General features: G+C 21.1%; 6 protein-coding genes across 6 annotated transcripts in view, besides 41 other annotated features; 3 read left to right on the top strand and 3 right to left on the bottom strand.

The window, feature by feature from the left end:
• Positions 1-13, top strand: part of EDI_110630 (protein phosphatase 2C, putative) — a gene marked incomplete at both ends in the record, with an annotated part of 897 nt that extends 884 nt beyond the window's left edge. The window contains one exon of the mRNA XM_001733375.1: positions 1-13. This exon is cut by the window's left edge and continues 884 nt beyond it. Coding sequence (XP_001733427.1) covers positions 1-13 — 13 coding nt within the window.
• Positions 14-62: 49 nt separating this feature from the next.
• Positions 63-103: a microsatellite.
• A 51-nt stretch (positions 104-154) lies between these two features.
• Positions 155-240: a sequence feature (AT_rich).
• Positions 241-424: a microsatellite.
• Positions 425-469: 45 nt separating this feature from the next.
• Positions 470-499: a sequence feature (AT_rich).
• Positions 500-877: 378 nt separating this feature from the next.
• Positions 878-2,413, top strand: EDI_110620 (uncharacterized protein; the record flags this gene model as incomplete). The annotated part of the gene is made up of 2 exons (XM_001738513.1): positions 878-1,220; positions 1,278-2,413. The coding sequence occupies 2 exons, from the start codon at positions 878-880 to the stop codon at positions 2,411-2,413; spliced, it is 1,479 nt and encodes a 492-aa protein (XP_001738565.1).
• Positions 1,681-1,717: a sequence feature (AT_rich).
• Positions 2,414-2,867: 454 nt separating the features above from the next.
• Positions 2,868-2,925: a sequence feature (AT_rich).
• A 130-nt stretch (positions 2,926-3,055) lies between these two features.
• Positions 3,056-3,093: a sequence feature (AT_rich).
• Positions 3,094-3,199: 106 nt separating this feature from the next.
• Positions 3,200-3,325: a microsatellite.
• A 22-nt stretch (positions 3,326-3,347) lies between these two features.
• Positions 3,348-3,490: a sequence feature (AT_rich).
• A 195-nt stretch (positions 3,491-3,685) lies between these two features.
• Positions 3,686-3,756: a sequence feature (AT_rich).
• A 16-nt stretch (positions 3,757-3,772) lies between these two features.
• Positions 3,773-3,950: a microsatellite.
• A 41-nt stretch (positions 3,951-3,991) lies between these two features.
• Positions 3,992-4,049: a sequence feature (AT_rich).
• A 67-nt stretch (positions 4,050-4,116) lies between these two features.
• Positions 4,117-4,229: a sequence feature (AT_rich).
• A 315-nt stretch (positions 4,230-4,544) lies between these two features.
• On the bottom strand, positions 4,545-5,480 carry EDI_110610 (restnol dehydrogenase, putative; the record flags this gene model as incomplete). The annotated part of the gene is made up of 1 exon (XM_001738512.1): positions 4,545-5,480. One exon carries the CDS (start codon positions 5,478-5,480, stop codon positions 4,545-4,547), a length of 936 nt encoding a protein of 311 aa, XP_001738564.1.
• A 622-nt stretch (positions 5,481-6,102) lies between these two features.
• Positions 6,103-6,148: a sequence feature (AT_rich).
• Positions 6,149-6,276: 128 nt separating this feature from the next.
• Positions 6,277-6,335: a sequence feature (AT_rich).
• Positions 6,336-6,409: 74 nt separating this feature from the next.
• Positions 6,410-6,504: a sequence feature (AT_rich).
• A 78-nt stretch (positions 6,505-6,582) lies between these two features.
• On the bottom strand, positions 6,583-7,371 carry EDI_110600 (uncharacterized protein; the record flags this gene model as incomplete). The annotated part of the gene is made up of 2 exons (XM_001738511.1): positions 6,583-7,195; positions 7,247-7,371. 2 exons carry the CDS (start codon positions 7,369-7,371, stop codon positions 6,583-6,585), a joined length of 738 nt encoding a protein of 245 aa, XP_001738563.1.
• Positions 7,372-7,600: 229 nt separating this feature from the next.
• Positions 7,601-7,685: a sequence feature (AT_rich).
• A 101-nt stretch (positions 7,686-7,786) lies between these two features.
• Positions 7,787-7,844: a sequence feature (AT_rich).
• Positions 7,845-7,872: 28 nt separating this feature from the next.
• Positions 7,873-7,951: a sequence feature (AT_rich).
• On the bottom strand, positions 7,951-9,393 carry EDI_110590 (poly(ADP-ribose) glycohydrolase, putative; the record flags this gene model as incomplete). The annotated part of the gene is made up of 1 exon (XM_001738510.1): positions 7,951-9,393. One exon carries the CDS (start codon positions 9,391-9,393, stop codon positions 7,951-7,953), a length of 1,443 nt encoding a protein of 480 aa, XP_001738562.1.
• Positions 8,482-8,503: a sequence feature (AT_rich).
• A 53-nt stretch (positions 9,394-9,446) lies between the features above and the next one.
• Positions 9,447-9,553: a microsatellite.
• A 112-nt stretch (positions 9,554-9,665) lies between these two features.
• EDI_110580 (uncharacterized protein) lies at positions 9,666-10,145 on the top strand (the record flags this gene model as incomplete). Its single annotated transcript, XM_001738509.1, has 1 exon — positions 9,666-10,145. One exon carries the CDS (start codon positions 9,666-9,668, stop codon positions 10,143-10,145), a length of 480 nt encoding a protein of 159 aa, XP_001738561.1.
• Positions 10,146-10,175: 30 nt separating this feature from the next.
• Positions 10,176-10,325: a microsatellite.
• A 17-nt stretch (positions 10,326-10,342) lies between these two features.
• Positions 10,343-10,394: a sequence feature (AT_rich).
• Positions 10,395-10,512: 118 nt separating this feature from the next.
• Positions 10,513-10,588: a sequence feature (AT_rich).
• Positions 10,589-10,858: 270 nt separating this feature from the next.
• Positions 10,859-10,938: a sequence feature (AT_rich).
• A 630-nt stretch (positions 10,939-11,568) lies between these two features.
• Positions 11,569-11,699: a microsatellite.
• Positions 11,665-11,844: a microsatellite.
• A 138-nt stretch (positions 11,845-11,982) lies between these two features.
• Positions 11,983-12,007: a sequence feature (AT_rich).
• Positions 12,008-12,140: 133 nt separating this feature from the next.
• Positions 12,141-12,328: a sequence feature (AT_rich).
• A 13-nt stretch (positions 12,329-12,341) lies between these two features.
• Positions 12,342-12,387: a microsatellite.
• Positions 12,388-12,486: 99 nt separating this feature from the next.
• Positions 12,487-12,586: a sequence feature (AT_rich).
• Positions 12,587-12,665: 79 nt separating this feature from the next.
• Positions 12,666-12,805: a microsatellite.
• Positions 12,806-12,811: 6 nt separating this feature from the next.
• Positions 12,812-12,833: a sequence feature (AT_rich).
• Positions 12,834-12,864: 31 nt separating this feature from the next.
• Positions 12,865-12,914: a microsatellite.
• Positions 12,915-12,920: 6 nt separating this feature from the next.
• Positions 12,921-13,090: a microsatellite.
• Positions 12,970-13,104: a microsatellite.
• A 54-nt stretch (positions 13,105-13,158) lies between these two features.
• Positions 13,159-13,255: a sequence feature (AT_rich).
• Positions 13,256-13,324: 69 nt separating this feature from the next.
• Positions 13,325-13,504: a microsatellite.
• A 3-nt stretch (positions 13,505-13,507) lies between these two features.
• Positions 13,508-15,848: a repeat region.
• Positions 15,849-15,873: 25 nt separating this feature from the next.
• Positions 15,874-15,912: a sequence feature (AT_rich).
• A 122-nt stretch (positions 15,913-16,034) lies between these two features.
• Positions 16,035-16,104: a sequence feature (AT_rich).
• The last annotated feature ends 43 nt before the right edge of the window (positions 16,105-16,147 follow it).

The raw sequence follows: 16,147 nt of genomic DNA, 5'->3' as shown, positions 1-16,147 counted from the left end.
AATAATCATTTAAAAATTAAATTCTTTTTCAACAATAAAGTCAAAGAACTTTAAAACTAAACTTTTATTTTTATTTTTTATTTATTTTTATCTAATTATTTTTTTTAAACCAAATACAAAATTATTACAATCGAAAAAGAACTTCTTTTAACGCAATTTAATAACATTATTATTTATCTTTTTTGTTAGTTGTTATTTTTTTTTACTAAAATTAAATAAAATATTTTAATATCTTTTTTATATTAATTTAATTATTAATTGACCTTTTTATATCTTATTTTATTATAAAATAAATTTATAAAATATCTTTATTATATTTATATGTTTTTTAATTAATTTATTCATAATTTTATTTGTTATTCATTTGTTTAATTAGACAGTATATTATTTTATTAGAAATTATGTATTTATCATTATTTGTGTAGTCATATATAATGCCATTTTTTTTTATTACGTTTATTGTATTACCTTTAAATTTTTTTTTAGATTTATAATTATTGTAAACTTTCTCTAAAGAGCAGAAATACTAAATAACTTTTTTAATTGAAATTATTTGTCTATAATAACAATAGTTCATTTAGACTCTTCTCGATTCTTTCTGTTCAAGTTACCAAAGGTCTCTTGTTTTTTTTTTTTCTCTATACTTAAATACCCCCTTTAGTTATCGTCTTTCATTTCTCTTTCTATAAGTTCAATTGAATATTTTTCTCTAAATTTCATTGTATAATTTTGTGATACAAAAACATTTTTTGCTTATAAAAATAAATAACAAATTTTATTCACTTTACTATTTGTGTTATTTTTTAATTCCTTTTAAGTTTGTCAAAAATCTCAAATCTTAAAAATAAAAAGATAACTGAAAACTTAAAAATCAGACATGAATTATAACAACACAGCTACTACAAACAAAGAGCCAAAGCTTCTTGTATCTAAGTTATCAAAATGTGGATTTCTTTTAATATTTGCAATGTTTGTTGTTATTGTAACTTTCTGTATTAGTATATCAATGACCATCCCAAATCCATGGTTTTCTAAAACCCTATCAACGTGGGATTGTGACGAGAAGGTCTCTAGTTTTGATAAAAAGATATGTCACGGTATTGATTTAAATGAACAAAAAACAAAATTAACTGTTGCTTTTGGACCATTTACAGTATTAAACCAAGAAACACGTATATCATTAATACCTCAAAAGAGATTTGGTAGAGAAGGAATATCTGGTTTGTTTTATAATCTTTTTATTCTTTTTGAGAAAGAAAAAAATAACAAGTAAATAGCAAAAGGAATTACTGAAATTAGTTATAAGTTATATGGATCAGCTTTACCTATTGATAAAACTAGTAAAGTTAATATCAACTCATTAGAACTTCTTGAAGAAAAAACAATAACAAGAAAAATAAAATGCCCTGCATCAAAAGGTCTTGATTGTAAAGCAATTCCACTTGTTTCACAAATTTATTTAACACACCCAAATTACCTTCTCGAATTTACATTTACACCAACTGATATTTCATTAGGAGATATTATTGTAGAAAATTCATATATTTCTACTTCATACTCAGTATTTGAAATGTTTTGGAGAATGGCATTTATTTTGTTTTCAAGTTTCTGTTGTATGTTATATCTTTCATCAATTAAAGGTATCCCAATTAATCAATGGTGTCATGAGCAAAAGTGGACATTTATATTAAACATTGTATTAATATTATTTAATAATCCATTCTTCTTTTATGAATATGTAGTAGATAGTGTAACATTCTTATTATTTAATACTGGTATTGAAACATTCTTTATCTGTTTCTTAATGTTCTATGTTCTTTCCATGTTTGAAGCATTACGTAAACCATTAAATGTAAGAAAATCATTTAGATTTATTCTTCCACGTGCATTGTTATTATTAACATTATTTATATTAGTTTTCACAGAGTTAATGTATAATCGTACAACACCTAATTATTCTATTACATTAAAGGGAATTGATGATCCTGCAAATGTTGTTTTATCAATTTGTATTTTAGGTGTTATAGTGATTTATGTCTTTTGGTTAGTATTTGGTATTATTCGAACTTATTCAGAAAGTAGAAAATTAGGACCTGTTTCATTACGTTTAAAATATTACGGAGGATTTACTATCTGTGTAATTATACTGTATTTGTGTCTTTTAATTGCTGCTAATTTCATGGGATACCACAATAATGCTTCAATTACTTTGACTACATTGGCTTATGTCAACCTCTATGTTATGGTTTTAACTGTTTTATATCTTCCTGTAGAAATGAATAACCTTCCAGGAAATCATTCAAGTCTTCAAAATAATGTGATTCATTTAGATGAAGAGATTAAAAGTGGAGATGATGATTTAATTGTAGTAGATGATGAAAAAGGAAATGACCTTATTGTCATTGATGAGTAGTTATAATTCAGTTCCTTCTTCTTTTTTAATTAATATTGTTCTAAAACAAGAAATGTCAAAATATAGATATTATCTATTTAAACATTGTTTTTTGAAATTATAATGAGCTTTTATTTTTAGTATATTATTTGAGAATTATTTCCTTCAGTTTCTTCCATTCTTTTTTTTTTATTAACACAGTAATTTAACAAATGAAATAAATCTTATTATTCAGTCATGAATACTCGCCGTATAATGAGCCTTAGTGCTGTAGATGATCAAGAGATTATTTTAACATCAAAATATACTACAACAGAATCTCCTCAAAGTCCTAATGCATTATTAGTCACAAAAGAAATTTCGCAAATACTAAATGGTTCTTGGACAGAAGAAGGGCTTGACCAATTAAATAGTATTCTTAAAGATCCTTGTGTGATAGAAAAGTGTAAAGCACCAGAAATACCTAATTAATGTGATTATTTACTAAATTATTTTTTTATTTCTTTTTCAATTCATTTTTAATTAATTAATTAGATTATGAAAAGATGTGTTGTTCCTTGTGGTATAAAAAGTGCAATGAACAATTTTCTCTTTATGACTATTTACAATTGAACTAGGTGAAGTGAAAGATGTCATGAAAAATAATTTAATGATTATGAATGGAAATTTTTACTTAAATAAAATTATTTGTTAATATATATGATATAAGAATAGCCTCAATATAATAACACAATATCATTAAATTAACAACATTAAACACATTACAATGTCCAATATTAGTATTTTTATTAATTTAGAATATTTCCTATAAAACAAAACTACATAATATAAGTAAACAAAAAAGAAATAGAATTAATAAGCAAATAGAGAAAAAAAAAGAACATAAAGAATTACTACAAAACAAGACAACCAAAAATAAAGGAAATCAACATAGTTGATATAACCATTAATAGTCAAAATTATAATACTATAAACATTATATAAAATAATGAATTAAAAGATAAAACCAACTAAATTAATTTAAATCCTTTTATAGAATTATTATAAAATAAAAATATCGAATAAAAATAATTATCATAAATATTTTATTCAATAAATCTCATAATGTTGGAATAGTTTTTAAATTTAAATAGAAGGATATTATTAGTTTAACAATACAACCTATATGCTAAAATAATAAAGAGTGTACCAACAAAATACTAGTTTAAATATTAATGGTATTATTATTGTGCACTGTACTATAGATGTAAAAAGAAATGGATACATTATTAATACCTTTTCTAATCAATTATGAATATTAATAGAATTAACATAAAAATAAACTAACTGATAATATCAATATTATAATAACTAAAAAAATTAAAGCGATATTATCACATCAATAAATAATAAACTAAGAGATGTTAACTACAAAAATAACAATTAATAATTTATAAGAATTGACAAATAATATATTTATAAATTAATTGGTAAATCAAGTTACAAATTAATGTGGATAATGTAAGAGAATAAAAATATATTAATAATTAAATAAATATTGAACATACAAAATAATAAACTAAGAAAGTAAAATAAGTTTGTGAAAACAAATTAAAGATGTAATAATAATAGATAATAGTAATCATAAAATTAAAGTATTTTATTCAAAATTTTAATTCAATATAGTGAGTAATGAATTAACTTTTATTAAATGATAAATATCAGAATTAAGTTTTGTTAATGAGAATATTTTATTTAATAAATCATTAAATTTATAAACCATAACCATATAAATGTTTTTTGAATTATTGTTTTTATTTATGAATAAAGGAAAATAGAATATTATAAAAAAAATATTCAATGATTAAAAAGAAGATTGAGTTCTTTTAAGATGAGTAGATTCAATAAATTCACACTGAGTAAATATGACCGATTCTAGATATTCTAATAGTTCTATCTTTGTTTCTGATGAACGGCGTAAACGAATAATAAAAGAGAGATCATTTTGATTGATCATTTCTTTATTTCCAAAACACTTTGAGAGAATTAAGTTGAACTTTTTCATTTCTTCAAAAGAAGTTGTAACACTTTGCATTAAAAGGAATAAAAAGAATTTAAAAAGATAGATTTATTTTTACAAATAAACAATATAAACGACGATAATCAATCAATTTTATAAAAATTGTTTTGTAGCATCAACCGAATCATTCCAAAGCTTTGTGCATACTTCACTATCGTCCATAATTTTGTTGTGTTCTGCTGGTTTACAATCTGCATAATAAGCTCCGTTTGTAACGGACTCAGAGTGAATTAAATGAAGACAGGTTTGTGCTCCCTCTAACGGAGTCTTAAAAACAACTTGAAGAATTGGCCAACAAAGGTATTGAAGCCATACTGGGAAAAATTGCCATAGTGAAGTATTAACACATCCTGGATGAAGAGAAACAGCAATAATATTATCATTCTTTTTTGCAAGTTCTTGAGCCATAATGGCCATAGATAACTTGCTTGCGCAATACCATCTCATTGAAAAGAATCCTTTTTCTTCTGCAACAAATGGAAGCTCTTTACGATGATATAATTTACTTGCAACAGAAGAATAATTTATAACTCTTCCGTTACACTTTTCTAAAGCATTAAGAAGTTTTTGTGTAAGAAGAAAATGACCAAGATAATTCACTCCCATTTGAGTTTCATACCCTTGTTTAGTCTTTCCGTAAGGAACTCTCATGACTCCAGCATTATTAATCAAAATATCAATCTCATGATATTTATTTAAGATATTTTCTGCACACTCTTTTACCGAATCTAAATCTGATAAGTCAAGGTGTTCATGAATAATATTACAGCTTTTATGTACTGATTTAATTTCTTCAATTACTTTCTGGGCAACTTCATTATTTCTTGAACATGAAATAATAGTAGCTCCACTATCAGCAAGTTGCTCTACAATAACTTTACCCATACCATGAGTTCCACCAGTAATAACAATAACTTTTCCAGATAAATCTCTTTTTGCATGATTAATACCACCAGCAGCGTATAATCGAACAAGCACTAAGACAGCACCAAGAATGATTAATGAACAAATTAAAGTGATAATATCCATTAAGAACAAAAAATAAGATAAATAAGATCTGTAGATTTAAAATAGGAAAGGAAGTAGAAAAAATAAAATGAAACTTTCTTTAGATTTTTTTTGTTATCTAAAATAGAAAAGAGTAATAAAATCTCCTATAAATTAATTATGAAAACCAGCCATTAGTTAAAACATAAAAATAGAAAGTATATAATGGGGATATTTGACTTAATACTTCTAATCAATAGTTACTTAAATTGAATTAAACCAAATTCATAAAAATTGAATTGTCTTCTATGTTAAGGGATTTTAAGAATGTTTTAATGTAATTAGGTGTTATAACAGGATTATATGATGATAAATGAACTAAAAGATCTAAAACCGAAGATTGGAATTGGTCTTTTGCAAAATAGTATTGAAGATAAAGAAAAACGATTAAATCGTTCCAAAGGGAATCTGGGACACTAATTGTATTTAAAAGTTTTATTATAATAGGAAGAATTGATTTATTATGAGTTTGAATATGAAAAGAGAGAGAATGAATGAGTTGAGATAAATGACGAGTAATAAAAATTTGAGAAGTTGTGATTAAAGGAATAATACGATCTATATAAAATTGAATTCTTTCATTTATTGCATAATATAGTCCATCAATAAATTTTATTATTAATAAATCATAATATTTAATTTGAATTTTTGGTTGTGATAAAATTATTGAAATCCACTGAATCATTACTTCATATGAAAGTGATATTAATTCATCATTAAAAGATGTTAAATTATAACTAATACTTCTTGTAAAATCACCGCAACAAACAAGAAATTCATTTAAATCAATTTTTTTTTCAATAATTTTATTTAATACAATAATTTTATAATTAATTTCATCTTGGTTTAATTGATTAAGCCATTGAATGATTTCTTTTTTAACCATTAACAAATAAATATTTTAAGATTCGTAATAAAAAAAAAAAGATAATTAGTAAATATTCTCATATTTGTATTTTCTATATTTTCAAAACTAATTATTTTTTATTTACTTTTTTATAAATTTCTTGTCTTCTTGTTCTATTATACTTCAATTGTAATTATTACATAAAAACAAATAAAAATTGAAATACAAAATTTGTAATTAATCCATTTCTTGATTAACTGATACAATTTCAAGAAACATTTTTTCTTTTACTTTATCAGCTAATGTTTGTAATTCATGAAAAGCACTAGGGTCAATAATAAATTCATATTTAATTCTTGTTTCAGAACTTTCTTTAATACTTTGATTTTTAATTTGATCTTTAATTAAATTTAAAACTTCATCTTCAAGGTCTTTAGTTATATCAACAGAAATAACCATTGGCATTCTTTCAATTGGAATTTCAGGATGTTTTTTTAATAATTTAAGAATAAGTAATGATTGTTGTTTTGCTGTTTTTGAAGTAACAATATTATATTTTAAATCTTTTATAAGTTTTTCAGCCATTTTCATAGAAATTGGTTTTTTTGTTTCTTTATGAATAAGTTTTTGTGTTAATAAAATCATTACATCTTTATTTAATGAATCTAATTGTACTTTTCTTTCTTTCTCTCCTTTTTGAATTTCTCCATTTTTTAATATTTCTAATATAATATCATCCTCATTTGTTTTACCGAATGCTTCTTTTAAATCTTTCTTTTTTGCAACTTCTCCTTTTTCTACTGACTGATAAATTCTTGTTAATTGTAATACTTCATTTAATGGCATTTCACTATTCTTTTAAGTTTTTATTTCCTTTATTATAACTGTACTTATAACAAACACTCCTTGTCTCCATGCTGCAACTGTATTTGGATAACATGCAATTTCAAATTTTTTCTCACCTTTTACTAATCTAACTACAGAAATATTTGTTAATAATTTAACTCCTTGTGGTTGTTTGAGCATAGCTTTGAGTTATAATTTATTTTGTTCTTATCAAAACCAAAAATATAAATTTGTTAAATCTGAATAAACATGAATAAATGAAAAACCCTATTTTTTTGTAATTCAATTTCATTTCCTATTCATTCTTTTATTCTTTATTTTAATTAATTTCTCTTTTTTACTTATCTGCTTTATTTAATACTAAACTCTATGTCAGTCTTCTTTACAATTGGTTGTTATCACTTTACCGTTTTTATTAATACTTAATATTTCATATATTAACAATTTATATAACAATTTAATAACATTATAAATGTATTTAAATATGTATTTATGTAGAGAATTATGTAAGCACTTTATCTATTATTATTTTAAATGAATATTTTCTCTCTTTTAAGTTGTTGAAATCTTTTTGTTTTTGATTCATAATAGTATCATAAAAAAATAAAATTCAATAATAATGTTTATTAAGAAAATGAATATTAATTTTTTAAGGTTCTGTACTTCATATAAAAGAGAAGGTATTTAAAAATTTAAATTCAATTTACAAAGAATAAAAAAACTATTAAAATCAAATAATTCTTAATATTGAATAATAATTCAAACAATAGTGCATTTATTATTATTTTCTTCTTGAGGTTTAAACGGATGACTGGCAGTAGGAATTGTTGGTGAAGTTAAGAGGTAAGGAAGGTTTTCATGATTAGAACAGAAAGAGGTAAGCCATAGGATGAAGTCATGAATTGAAGGATTATCATTTTCAATTTTTGTTTTAAATTGTTCAATTTCAGATTGAGCTTCATTATCATGGAATGAAGTAAATATAAATGGACGTTCAACAAAACTACAAATAATTGTTTGAAGAAGATACTTATATCTCCAATCTCCTCCAAAAACACCACAACCCCATTTACCACTAATAAATGGAATTAAATGGTCTTCTTCAGATAAACATTTAACACCACTAAAAATTTTATTTAATTCACGGATGGTTTGTCGTTCATTGTATTGTTCACTTGGATTTACATAAGCAACAAGAGCGTCTAAAGCTACAATATTATTAGAAATTAGTTGTTCAAATTCTTTACTAAATTTAATCCTTCTACCATAACCCTCAAGTTTAACATAACGAATAATATTTTTAAATAAAATAGTTGTTTGGTCATCCATAACTGGATTAGTTATCATACTAACAAACATTTCAGGACATTCCATAAACATAATTTCTTCTTGAACACATCCGCCATGAAGTACACCTCCTCCAATATACTTATTAGCAAAGTCAGCTTTAAGATTTTCTGTTTCATTAATTTCCATAATTCCATGAATATTATCAACATCTCCTGGAATAATTTTCTTATTAGAATTTAATAATTCTTTTAATGAAAGTTGGGATGAATGTCTTTCAATTTCAATTATTTCATTCATAAATTTATCGTTAGAAACTTCTTTAAATATTAAATGAAAATAATGAATAATGCATTGTGTCATAGTTATTGACACTGAATCTTCACAAAATAAGAAAAATGGAAATTGTGAATATCCATTAAACTTTCTTTCATCTTTACGTAATTTAATTGAGTATAAACCAAATAATAAACATGATATTACACATAAACTTTGTTTTCTTGTAAACATTACTTTACCTTCTTTATATAAAATTACAGGTGGTGGTAAAAGTATATTTTGATGATTAATAATCATTTCTTTACATAAAGGAATTAATTCATTTTGTACAATATTTTTTTCTTTCTCATTTAAATTTTTAAATGATGGAAATGTTTTTATACAAATTTTTTTTTCTCTTTTATCTTTTTCATTTGTAAAAATAGATGCCATATATTTTTGTAAATCTTCTATTGTTTTTATATTTAATATTGCTCTTTCTAAATATTTCCACTCTGCTAAATAACATGGTAAATCAATTGTCATCCTTGGTTGTTTTGGTGGTTGGTAATCCTCTAATTTAAATGAGTATGAGTGCTGAAATGGACAATCTTTTGAAATACAAAATTGACCAAATTGGCATAATGTTGATGTCATAAAATTAAATTGTATATTTAAAGTTTTGTTTATCTAATTAAATCACATGACGTTTCTTATAATTATAATTATTTTTTATTATTATAAAGCTAATTTTATTGAATTATTAAATTATTACTATAACAATAATTATTATTATTCATTATTTATAATTATTATTTAATCAGGTTTTTATTACTTCAATTTAAACATATGAAGTAAAATGTTTAGAAGTGAAAAAAACATAATCTTTTTTCATATAAAATAAAATCAATCTTTGTTATTTCAATTTAATGTCAAACCAAATAACTGATGACCCTTTTAATCTTCAAAGATTTATTGATGGACAAGAAACAGGTATTACTCCACGGTATCATGCACAAACATATTCTACTGCATTAGAAGAAGTAAAAAATGGGAAAAAAGTAACACATTGGATATGGTATGTATTTCCTGTTATACAAGGACTATGGGGAGGAAGAAATAATGACCTATATAACATTCGGACATTAGATGAAGCAAAAGCATATTTAAACCATCCAATATTATCAACTAGATTGAGAGATATAACTACTACATTACTTAATCAAAAAAATACCCTTTCCCCACTTAATATTTTTGGAAGTACTGATGTTCACAAAGTTTTATCATGTATGACATTATTTTATTATATCTCAAAAGATAAACTATTTAAAGATATTGTTGATAGGTATTATAAAGGTAATTTTCATCAAGAAACACTAACTATTCTTAAATGTCTTTCTACATCATAAAACTTATTTCTTTTTAATTGTTAAAGAATCATTTAATTTTATAAAATTATACTCTTTTTTTTTTTAATTAACTTACATTATTCTTATTGTAAAAAAATTGAAATGATTTTAAATTATATAATTTATTTATCTTTTATTTTTGAAGATACTTTGATTAAATTTAATTAATTTTTATTTTATAAATATTTTCAGTTATCATTATTATTTGTTATAATTATATGTACAATTATTTATAAACTTTTTTTAAAAGAGCACTTTAAACTTAAAAAAAAGTATTTGCAGAATACTTAAATTTAATTCAAAAGATAATTTAATAGAGGTTGGTATGAGACATTACTCACTCAATTTTATTTTCTTCTTTCAATTGTTATTTTTAAATTTGTTTTATGAAAAAAAAAGAAAAATTTAAAATAAAAAACTTAAAACAAAAAATTATATTTTTTGAACATGATTTCTCTACTTCTTATTTTTTCACTCTGCACATTTGCTTATCTTAGTACTAGTGATGAAACTAATTTTGAATTGTTCTTGATGGATATGGAAGACGAAGGGCCTTACAACTATAACAAGGCAAAAAGTGAGATTCAAAAGTTATCAAAAACAGCAAGTCAGCTCATAAAAAGTGCTCGTAAAATGGCATCAAAAAGTTCTTCAAGTGCTCGTAAAATGATAAATGATGCACATAAACATAAAGGTTCTCAAGGAATTCGTGGATAATTTATTTTCATTGTTATTATTTTATTTTTTTTAATGAAAAAAATTATATAATATATTAAATAAGTTATAATTATAAGATTCTACAAATTTTGATTTAAAGTTAAAATAAACGCTTAATCCATTATATATCACCTATAAATAAACACCAAGTATACTGTCTAAGTAACTTTTTTAAAATATTTGGATGATAAGAAATTTAAAGGTTAATGTTATAAATTTCTAAATGGTAAAAACATTTTGAATATATCTGTTTATGTTAGCAGATAAAGCAGTAGAAATATTATCGATAAACTTATGTCCAAATTTTATAAAACAAACATTTCTAAGAGATAAATTTTATATTCTAAAAGAGAGGTCCTAGATACTCAAAAATTAAAAGCTAATAAACAAAGAAAATAGTCTTTGAAGATAAATAAGATATAAGAATAAGAGATGGAGAAGAAATTTATTAGTACATATAAATTAAACAAAAAGTTTTAAATAAAGATGTTCATAAAATCATAAGATAGAAAGTATTTAATAGAATAACTAAAATGAATGGAATAATATGAAAATAATTATCATAGTAAAAATTTATTTAAAGAATCTTTAGTTATAGTGTAATTAAACATAACACAGAAATAACAAAAGAATATAACAAAAATATCAAAATGAGTTTTATAAAAAAGTAAATTAATTTAACTTCATCAATTTAGAATAATTGTAGAATAAATTATTAATATATTAAACAATGATTAAAAAGAAAATAAATTAGATTAATTAATTAATAATTATAAGAAAAAAATATAAAAAGTATTTAAATTAAAATTTAATATAATAGATGTAATAAATTATTAATAGGATACCTTAATTTTACAGATATATTTATTGTATTACAAAATAATAAATTTATTAATAAAACTAGTATAAATTATAGTATTTTACAATATAATAAAAGTAAATAAAAATATACATGTTAATAAATTATAAATCATAAAATATAGGTAGTAAAATTTTTTATCTACTGGAAAAGTTTTTCATTTATCTCATTTTTATGTTACTTTTAATTAACAAATATATCATTTTAATTAAACATAACTTTTTGAAACTAATAATACTTTTATAAAATGAAATGCAACACTAAATAATAAATATAAATTATTATTCAAGTAATAAAGTACTCAAACATTTATTCGTATTGAATAATTTATATTTCAATAGTGTTTTGATATTAAAATAACAAGATAATTTATTGTTATATATATACAGGTGAAAATATAATCAAAGTTTTGTAAAACCAAATTAATATAAATATAAATAAATAAATTGTAATTAAATTATTCATAGCTAAAGAAAAGTAGTAAAATTTGAATACTTAAAATTATATACAATTACCATATCAAAATAATAAATTCTAATAATATATTTATTCTAATTTATTGATAAATTAATGAAAAAAAGAATGTATAAATAATATATTAATAATTGGGTATATATTAATTATTTCATATTTATTTTTTGTTATTTCTTTTCTTCTTATTTTATTAGTATAATAATATGAGAAATTGAAATTTATTTTTAATAAGAATCATTTAAGAACTTAGTTTGTATGATTAAATTGGAATAATAATGTTTTGAATGATTCTTATAATAAAATTATATTTTTATATTTTTTATATCATTAAATATTTGATAAATATTTTTAATGAAATAGTTATAAATGAATATTATCATTAATTAATTAAGTTATTGGATAAATTTGATTATTTCATATATATCTTTCTTGATTCAATTTGATTATGTTGTTTCTCTTTCTTCATCATTTTCATATATTGTTCTTTTTATACTTCTTATTTATGAAATTATTCATATTTATATTTTAAATAAATATTTCATCTATTAGATATTCTTTATGTTTATTTGTGTATTTATTTGTGTAGTTATTTATTCTTTATTAATATTATGTTCTGTTATAATATTAATTATAATAAACAATATGAATGTAAACATTGGATATTTTCTATTTCATTCTTATTTTTAATTATATTCTAATTTTTATTTTCAATTTATTTTCAATAGTATTATATTTCATTATTTTGTTGTTATAACAATCAATCATTTATAATGATTCATATAATTTCATTTTATTTTTATTATTTCATCTTTTAATCATTTTATTAACATTATTTATTTAAATATTATTTCTCATTAATGTATATTTATTTTATTATCTTATTTTTTGTATTATAAAATGATTTATTTTTAATGAATGAATAGAAATTTATCATTTAAATCTTTTGAATCGTAATGTAAAATCAATAAAAATATTATAAAACAAAAAATATTAAATTTTATATTGTATATTAAATTTAAAAGAAATTAACATTATATTATAGTATAACTTTAATAAATAACACATATCAAAAACATAATGAAGAATTGTTGATTTAAATGATAAATAACAATAAGATATTTTGATAATGAAAAAGAAAAGTAATTTTAATGAGAAGATTAATAATAATAAAATGTATTAACATAAAAACAAGAAATGAATAAACAGAAAAATATAGAAAAACAAGAAATAAATATAAATAATATAAATAAGAATATGATAAATAAAGTTTGTTATCAAGAAAAGAAAATATTCAGAAATAAAAATAGAACATAAAAAACAAATAAAGACATATATACAATTAGATTTTATGATTATTGAGAAGTGATTATTTCATTGAATTCAATATACTCTATTTATACAATTGAGTTCATTTCTAACATATGAGAATTAGAAGGTTCATCTTCTAATGTGTTGCCAGTGTTGAATATGTAGAACATTAAGTATTTTATGTTTTTTATAATGATTGTTCTTAGTATTTTGTTGAATTCAATTTGTTATTTTAGTGTTTTTAATCTTCTTATTGTTTCTTTATATATTAATTGATTGTTAATATTACAAGTATTATTTCTACATAAATTATTTCTCTACTTTGTATTAAGTTCTCTTGTAGTTCTTTGTATTTATTTATTTTGTAAATATAATTTAATTCAGTGTTTCTATCTTGACATATATCAATATCATTAATATATCCTTTTTTTCATTGATGTTTTGATAATATATATCTGGTATTCTAACATTAAAAGAATGGTTACTAACCAATAAATCTTTATTGTAAGTCATAATCATTTCATTATTATTAATACATTTATGATATGTATTAAAATCAAATTTCATTAAATTCATTAAAATGGGTAATTAATATATGTTTATATATTTGTTTACATACATAATCGTGTTTTGATATTTGATTCTTCTTCATTACAGGACATCCTAACAAAGTGTGGCTAATAGATGCAATTGTGATAGGACAATGTTTACAATATTTTAATATATTAATATGAAGTAAATTAGAATTAATACTTCCTGTCATAATTACTCCTTCTTGTATCTTTATTACTTGGAGGAATATATTTCTTTTTATATTTAATGACATGTGGCTACTGTTAATTTCATATTATTAAATATACAATTTATATTTCTTATATATTCACTACATTTCTTTCCATTCATTTAAATATCTTTCATTTATTTTATTTGTTACAAATTCAATTACTTTGCTTATATCATGTTTTATTTCATTTATTTGTATTATATTAATTCATTGAAATTAATTTTCTTACCAAATGCTCTCTTCATTCTTTTAATTATTCATTTTGGATTCTCTTTTACTAATTCTATCATTTCTAATATTTCTGTATTTGATATTTATATTTTAAATATATTCTTAATAATTCATTACAACATTCATCTCGTGCTGACATTAATCTCATTCATAAATCTTTTATTGTAACATATAATCTACTTTTATTGATGTTTCTACTGTATAGTTGGAGTTGTATCAATGATTTTCTTATTTATTTATCTATATTCTCAAATTCACCAAGTTTCCATTTAATAATACAGAATCCATATCTTAATTTTGAGATTATATCATTATTAATCTTTCTTATTGTATTGAGGTTGCTATATTTCATAATATTTAATGATGATAGAATAGAAGATACATCATTTAATATTATTGCATAATATTTATTAATATTTATTTTATCTCTTATTTCAATACCAAGATATTTATAATGATTATTATTAATGACTCTTGGTAATTCAGCTAATTCTCCAATTATTTGATCATTGATATTATTCATTTTCACACTCTTTTCTACATTTATTTTTAATCATATTCTATTAAATATTTCTTTTGTTAATTTGTGTGTTTTTTTTTCATTTCTTCGAGGTTGTTAGTTATTATCTTTAAATCGTCCATATATAATATGTGGTTTAACTGTACTTGTTTTTCTTCTCCATTCATTTTAATAGATAAAATATTAATTTGTTTATCTAATTATTTAGATAATATAACAATAGATAATACAAATAATAATTTAGATAAACTATCATATTGTATTATTCCTCTTTCTACATTAATTAAACATTTATTTGTTGATTATAATATAATTATAGTTGTGTAATAATTAATATATATATAATATACTTTTAATTACAACTAATGGGATGTTAAAGTAAATTAAACATTGTTTAACCCATTGATGATTAATACTATCATATGCTTTAGAGACATCATAATATGTTTCTACCCACTTCCATTTATCATTAATTAATAACTGAATGATTATATTATTGTATAATAATCATTCTTTTGATACATATGTGTATGTTTTACAACCAATTTGATTTTGTGATAATTGTTTTTCAATTTGATTTAACATTAATTGGATTTCTATCTTCATCTTTAATAAAGATGTATATACTTTTAACATACAATTTAAACAAGTTATTTGTCTGTAAGTTTGTTTATATAATTTATCTCCTTTCTTGTATATTAATATTATTCTTCCTTGGATAAATTGAATATAGATATCATTATGATTATACAATATTTCATTAAATAATTTTAATAAGAAATTCTTTGGTTGTTCTAAATATTTAATCCAGAATCCTTGTACTATAATAGGATACAAATATTTTAAAAGAAAATAATAATAAAATAATAATTTTCAAACAGGAAATATTTAAAATTCATGTAGAAGGAGTTTTGTTTATTCATTAAGAATACAAACAATTGTTGTTTTTGTCTCGTTGTTAATTGTGATGATTGTAAATATCTCAAAATAAGTGACAAATAAATTTTTAATATTTTCAGTTTAGCTTTATTGATTAAATTTATAATTATTGATAATTTATTTTATTGCTCTTGTCTGTTCATTTTATTACAAAAAATTTCAATCAAAAT

The sequence above is a fragment of the Entamoeba dispar genome, genomic scaffold (genome assembly GCF_000209125.1).
Source record: "Entamoeba dispar SAW760 scf_1105229461423 genomic scaffold, whole genome shotgun sequence".
Lineage (NCBI taxonomy): Eukaryota > Evosea > Mastigamoebida > Endamoebidae > Entamoeba > Entamoeba dispar.
Note: the sequence above shows the minus strand (reverse complement) of the source record. Positions and strands in the feature narration are given on the sequence as shown.